Here is a 7,218-nt window from a genome sequence, read left to right as displayed (position 1 = left end):
GATGGGCATTAAGGAGGGCATGTGATGTAATGAGCACTGGGTGTTATTATGCAACTGATGAATCACTAAATTCTACCCATGAAACTAATAATACACTATATGTTAACTAACTTGAACTAAAAAGAGGGAAAAAAAAAAAAGCCCCAAGACGTATATTTCAAACAGCAAGTTCAAGCTTATTTGCAAGGTTAGAGGTCACACTCAAACACTGATGCCTTTCTCTCCTATATTAAATTGATTTTTTTAAATGATTCCAGCTCTTCCTTTGGGCATTGACATGATTTCTGAGATCCCACCAGACACTCAGGATGGGTGCTGATAGAGACACTGTGTGTTGAGAACATGAACCCAATTTGAGAAGAGAAGAAAATTCAAGACGACTCTTCCAAGACTCTGGACCGGACTTGACCCGCTGTGAGCTTCCATGTTTCTCTTCAGTGCAGGTCTAAACTGTTAAAGTTAAAAATTGTTAATTTCCTCTTCTTTCATCAAAGACAGACAAATTTTAAGATTTTTATAATGGCAGATACGATGGCAAGGGACAAACTTTCCACTTTCTCCACCACACATCACAGCCCCCTTGCATGTAGGCAGGGCCATCCAGCTATCTCTGGACACGGACTTGCGCAGAATTAGTATTTGACGCTTCTGGAAAACAATGTGGAGGATTCTATGTTCAGCTTCCTAGAGCAATCTCTTGTCCTACCGTGGCAAACGAAAAGATGCTAGGTCCAGATAAAGCAGCTGCAAGATGGGGTCTCTGTAAGTCCAGATCCCTGGATGAAATGCCATTCTGAGATTTGTGGCCACACAGCTGGAGGAAGACAAGCTGTCATGAGGTGACACCATCGAGACTGGGGAGTCTTTGTTACTGAGCAGCTTCTCCCAGGCTTCCCTGACTGATACTGAGAATCAAGAGCTCTTCTCTGCCCCCGTGAAGCACAGTCTGATCACTTCTCTTTCTAAGCAGTACTTTAGAGTTCATTCGGTTTAAAATCTTCCCATTAAGAGAAAATAATACTCTGGGAAGGGAAGCTTTTGGTCAAAATGATACAGAGCTCAGGATAAGACGGGTCTACGATCCAGTCCTCAGGCTCCCATCCCATGCTGCAATTAAAATGAGAACTTTCTTTTTCTTCTTTTTTTAAATCTAATAGGGCCAGTCACATGCTTGATATCACATTCAATATTCAAAATCACACAAACAGTTTCAACATCAGCTACTCTGTCCCAATTAAAATTAAACTATTTGTACGACATGCATATTTATACAATCATGCCGTCTGACGAGATGTAGTCAGGCACATGGACACTGAAGCTACCGCATGGATTGTCTGAATGGAAGAGACGCAGGAGAAGGACGCTTGGTATTGGGGACTGGGGCCGGTGTCTCCAGTAGGCAGGCTCTTTAATTTCAGGTTTAAAAAATGGATTTTCAACAGCTGATACAAGGCAGATTTAATAACCTGACATTTTTTCTCTCTCTCTTCCTAGATAGTCCGTTCAACTTTGACTGGACCTGTTGCAGGATGATATGATTACCATAGTGTAAACCCGCTGGCATTATTTAAAAAAGCGAATCCCTAATCCCTGCTTAATTTTATGAACTGTCAAAATGATTCTAAATATCTCCTCTGTTTGCATTTTCACCTCGGGACAGGAGTCCAGAGGTACAGATAGGGTGTACAACAGTGGACTTCAGGCAATTTTCATCTCTTAATGCCTGTAGCGTGAGAGGCTGAATTTGTAATAATCACCAGATTATCTCTAAAGATCGCTCTGTTGTACCTGCAAAATGGTTCTGCGGGAAAATGCAAAAGATAGGGAAGAAAGTAATTGATGAAAGGCAGGAGATGATTGCTCTTCCTAATCCCTGATGGAAAAAAAAAAAATACTCCCACCAAGACAAATGTCGGTAATTTCTGTTAAATGCTGCTTGGAATTTGCAGGGGCAGAATCCTGGTTGAGAGTCAAAGATGGCCTTCTGCCCCTGCAGGCAGCTCCCAGTGCTGGGGCATAAGGGATGGGGGGTAATTCCCAAAATAGGTCCGGAAGAGGAGGCAGGACCTTAGCCTAGCAAAAGTTGAGAGAGTGTCTTCTGTAGAAAATGTCAAATCAGACAATGCCAGATGTCCCTGCTGCATCACCTGGCCCCAGACACAGTTCTTTCCTTTTTCCTTTCCTCTCCTTCCTGGAGATGGGCAGCCTGGGGATGCGGGAGGAACGCCAGGGTCAGACATCAGCAGGCTCCCAGATACAGGGTGACTTTGGGCAAATCCCATGCTGTCCGCCTCCAGGCTTCTGTCGCTGCACCTGACAATTGAGGGAAGAAGGTGCCAATTACCCTGCTGTCTGCAACGGATACCGTCCACACCATTGCACAGAGCAGAGGGAAACCTGGCCCCTTCTCTTCTTTGGGAACTGGATTCACAACTCTCCATCCACGGTTCTTTCGATCCTTATTCTGTGCTCCTAGGGTCAGATTGGTGAGAGTGGAGGACAGCCCTCGCTTCTGGGCCTCTAATGTTGGGGAAAGGAGAAAAGATTGAGTATAAGGATTGGGAAGAGAAAGTTATGTGTCTGGGAAGATCCCGTCTTCCTTTCAAAACACAAAACCTATGGCCTTAGAGACGCTCAGATAATCACCAAGTCAAAAGAACATTGTGGGGTCACCCCTCACCTCCAAGCTTGAAGAGCAGAAGTTTTAGGAATAGAATATCCTAGAAAACCAAGGGAGGATGACTTAGAAATCCCACTTCCCCTCCTAGCTCACTAGCTACAGGGGCCAGAATATAAAAGAAGGCTATTTCTTTTTAGGATTGATAGAGGAGGAAAAGTCAGACTTGAGTTTACGCACTTGTGAATAATTACACTAAATTCCAGATTGAGTTGTCTTCCTGTATTGTATCCCTTTTCCTCTGCGGACAAGCCCATCTTTTTTTAGTTCTGATGAGCTAGATAGGCCAAACCCAACCCTCTGCCTCGCGTGGCCTCGGAGGGGTCATACTCGACCCCTTGCCTGGGCTCGCAAGCCAGAGGCTTCTAAAGGGCCTATCGGTGTGTGAGTCTTCCAGCGTCAGGATGTTCCAAAGGTTGTCCTTGTTCTGTTTGCAATCTGTGGAATTTAAATCTGTATGAACTTTGAATCTGTGAAAACTTTGGGTCCTTTTATCAGATTCTCCCAAGTAGGGACTTGGATGTGAAATCTTCGTGGTATGAGCTCAAATCAACCCCAAACAATCAGAAGTTGGGAGTTTTCTGAGAAAATTGCCACGATGAATTTTCTTTCGTCTACCTTATTTTTTTAGAATATGCCACATTGATAAATTACTAAGCTAATTCTCTTCTTATGATGAACTTTCCCAGAAGGAAGACATTTATATCCTTTCCACATGAAAGTGGTGCCGTCACTCTCACTGTAAATGCTGAGTAATAACTAGCCACGATTCCTTAGAGTTGCTTTAAAACATTATAGTTTACAAAGTGCTTTTAATACACTGTACATCATACCAACAGGGTGGTTTAATATTGTTTTATTGACTAATAAAATGCTTTAAATAACACTAATAATATTTAATATTTAATAATATTAATACTATTTAACATCTCACACATATTAAAGTAATGAATGAGGACAGCCCTGCTATAAACCAGATATCGTGTGGGTGCTTTATGGAATCTTGTTCCATTATTCATGGCACTACCAAAAGGTTGGTCTTATTCATTATGAAATAGATTAAGAAAATGAAGCTCAGAGAGAGAAAGCAGTCGCTCGACCCAGGTCACACACCTAGTAAATGACAGAGGCAGAGGCACAAGACCGGGTCCTCAGATGCCAAGCGAAATAATTTTTATAGTGCCTGATACTAGCCAGATTTTTAAAAATATGTATGTGTCATTTGCAAATGACGTAACCCTCTACGTTCTACTATTTGCAGAAACTCCAATGGTTTGGGAGAGTGAATTGCCACTTTGAGGTCCAAAGGCTTATTTGGTACCATCAAGTCTTCTTCCTTTTATAAAATCTGGAAAGGAAAAAAATTAAAAACCAAATAATCCAGAAAGCGAGTTGAACATGAGTTCTCATTAGAGAGAGCGAAATCCTTTCTTTGCAGAGGAGGCATTTTGTACATCATCACATGGGAGGTGCGTGTGCAAATTTTGTCCTGCAGGGGCCCGGTGTGAACATATGGGCCCATTAATCATGAAATATTGATTGTGGATTGAAACTATGAAACAGGCTCCATGACACATGGGTTTGTTTTGTTGTTCTGAAGTGTTAAGTAAAATAACACAGAAGCCATGTTAACATTCATCTCCTACTCTCCTTTTGTTAGCGGGTTAGTGCTCACCCAATTCACATATCCTCAGGTTTATGAATTATTAATCAAAAGAGCTAAAAAGTCAATCCAATCTGGTTAGATACTGTAGTTCTTGTGGCTTCCAAACTTTTAAATAATGAATGGTTTCATCACTTCCCCAGCGGATGTCAAGCAAGAGGAATGTCTGGAATCAAAATCCCACTGGGTAACAGAAGCAACATAGTCAAAAAAAGTAGTAATTTTTAATAATAGCAACTCCAACCCTATTGTATCATCACTGCCACTCTCGAGAGAGATCATTTCAGAATGGGAAGGAGAGGTGTCTTGAATAAAGGGCTTTATGGGATCAAATATTGCCAGAAAAAGCAATATAACATAAGGGGGTTGGTGGAGGAGACAGATACATCCACACAAATACATTATATTGTAAAAAAAATAAAAAATTTAAAAAAAAGCATGCCTTTACTGCTCCTAATTCTTCTAAAGGAAAATGTACCTTTAATTATTCCTCATATTGGAGGAATTCTCTGATGAACACCTCTTGATGAATGACGACTTGGGGAAAACAGCCTAGAATAAAAGGGAGAAATAAGGGGAGTTCTTAGATTGGCCGGATTATCGTGAACAATGGGACTCAGTGCAGACAGGGAGGTATTTAGTGAGTAATAACAGAGGAGGAAAAAAAAAACAACAACTCAGAAATAACTGTTTGTATGAGGGGAGGGATGTGGTAGAGAATTGCAGAGTCTAGGTGAAAACGTCAGAGAATAATGCTAGCAAGTGTGATGCGTGACAAAGGACTGATGGGTGAAGGCAGCTAGAGGGAAATCAAAGCAGATGGTCTGGGAACCCTGGACTGTTTCAGAGAAATCCATTGGGCCACTTTGCCTCTAGGTGGGGGCGCTACAAAGGTGAGGACCAGGAGGTCAGCCACGGAGTGCTCAGTTTCCTGATTCGTTCCGTCCACCCCACCTCATGCTAAACACTTTCCTTCACTCTGCAAATGTGGATTCGCTCTGCCAATCCCATTTGGAATAAAAGTTCCAAGTCCCTCCAGAAGTTCCTGACCAGTGTGAGGAATCACAGACTGCATTTAGGATGATTTAAATGCATTGGACTAAGTGATTGGGCTGTCCTTGGGGAGGATGTCTTTAAGATGAGCAGACAGGAAATGGGTGCGCCTTTATTATTAACCGAGCTTTTGCCCCAAATCCCATTGCGTAGTTTTTTGGTAAAATGTGCTCAGATATGCATGGATTAATAACAAGCCCAAATCCTATTTTTTTCCTCTTTCCTAAGTTAGGGCTGCTATATAAAATACAAGTTATCCAGTTGCATTTGAATTTCAGATGAGCAATATATTTTTAAGTGTATGTGGTCTCAAATAATGTATGAAACATACTTATACTAAGAAAAAAAAATTCCTGGGCTTTCTGAGATTCTAATTTAACTGGGTGTCCTGTATCTTAATTTGCAACCCTACCCCCTAAACCTAAACTCAAATCTCAAGATATCCTTATCTTCTGAAGTTGTTTCACATGGACACAATCTTAATGAAAATGTCACGTATAAATAACTTAGGTTTAAAATATATGTTCCCATTGCATCCCCTTGCTCCTTTTCTGTCTCTCCCCTTATTTTCCTTTCTTCCAGTTTGAGCAGATGTGCCTGGATCTGCGTGCTGCTCGTGAGGGTATAAAACTGAATCAGACCCAGCCCTTTTCCTGGAAAATCTCCCAGCCTCCTGGAAGAGAAAGGCATGCAGATACCATTGGTCAAGAAGGAATACTTCAATAGAATTTTTATCCATCCATCCACCCACCCATCCATCCATCCATCCATTTATCAATCTTCCTTCCTTCCTTCCCTCCTTCCTTCCTTCCTTCCATCATCCATCCATCCATCATCCATTCATCATCTGTCCCTCCCTCCCTCCCTCCCTCCTTCCATCCATCCATCCTCCATCTAAATCCAATTCATGGAAGAAGTTATTGATTCTGCTTCAAGAAGGAATGTTGCCACACCCTTACAACTTTCTTTAATACAGATATCCCATTGTATGGATGATAAAACCGAGTCTTAGAGGAGTTACTCAGCACTGCCGAGCTGATAAGCAGCAGGTTGGGGACATAAATCCTTATCCTCAAGATACACCTCATTTTGATACATAACAAGACAGAGCGAAACATGCACACTACCACCTTCTCTCCTTCTGATGTTTTTTTTTTTCTCTCTCTCTCTCGCAGATCCGCTGCCCCCTCATGTGCCAACGCTCACACATTTCTCTCTATTGACATCTGTGGTGTTGGGCCCTGTGACTCCTGTCACCTGTGCTGTGCCTGGCTGCCTCCTTCCCCTCCCCCGCCTTCCTCGGCTGGGTCTCTGACCGCAGGGGCTGAGCGTCTGGCCTCTGAGCACCACTTTCTCAGCGGGGCACTTCCTCCTGCTCGCTGCTCTGGCAGGTTGTTTATCTCTCACAGGGATAGTAGCAAAGATCGTATCTGTGGAACTCTATCTGTCTGGGCACAGATGTCTGCCTCCGTGGCAGCCGCTTCACCTCCCTGCTGGGCCTCACCTTCCAGAAGTCGTCTTCTTCCTCCCCCAGGGCCCCTCCTCCATTTTGCAGAAGATTAGCTGAAACACAGCAGGGCAGAGCCAGGGGCTGCGGGGCTTCACCCGGAGGGCCGAAGCTGTTCCAGAGGCTGCCCTCCCTGGCCTCCCCACAGGCCTTCAGAGCCTGCCTCCCACTGGGAGGCCAGTGAGGAGGGGTGGGGGAGGCCCCGGGACCCCAATGGGAGTCAGGAGAGCAACTGACTTAGGCTAAAGAGAGCTGATGCCCCCACCCCAGAGTGGCCACACAGATGGCCATGGCGGCGGGGGGGGGGGGGGGGCTCTC

At 43.7% G+C, this 7,218-nt stretch overlaps 1 protein-coding gene across 1 annotated transcript in view; it reads right to left on the bottom strand.

Annotated features, from left to right (window-relative positions):
• Positions 1-1,970: 1,970 nt before the first annotated feature.
• Positions 1,971-7,218, bottom strand: part of LOC117796097 — an 18,612-nt gene continuing 13,364 nt past the window's right edge. The window contains exon 5 of the mRNA XM_034643068.1: positions 1,971-2,313. Coding sequence (XP_034498959.1) covers positions 1,971-2,313 — 343 coding nt within the window. The remainder of the gene's footprint in view (positions 2,314-7,218) is intronic.

The sequence above is a fragment of the Ailuropoda melanoleuca genome, chromosome 14, assembly GCF_002007445.2.
Source record: "Ailuropoda melanoleuca isolate Jingjing chromosome 14, ASM200744v2, whole genome shotgun sequence".
Taxonomy (NCBI): Eukaryota; Metazoa; Chordata; class Mammalia; order Carnivora; family Ursidae; genus Ailuropoda; species Ailuropoda melanoleuca.
Note: the sequence above shows the minus strand (reverse complement) of the source record. Positions and strands in the feature narration are given on the sequence as shown.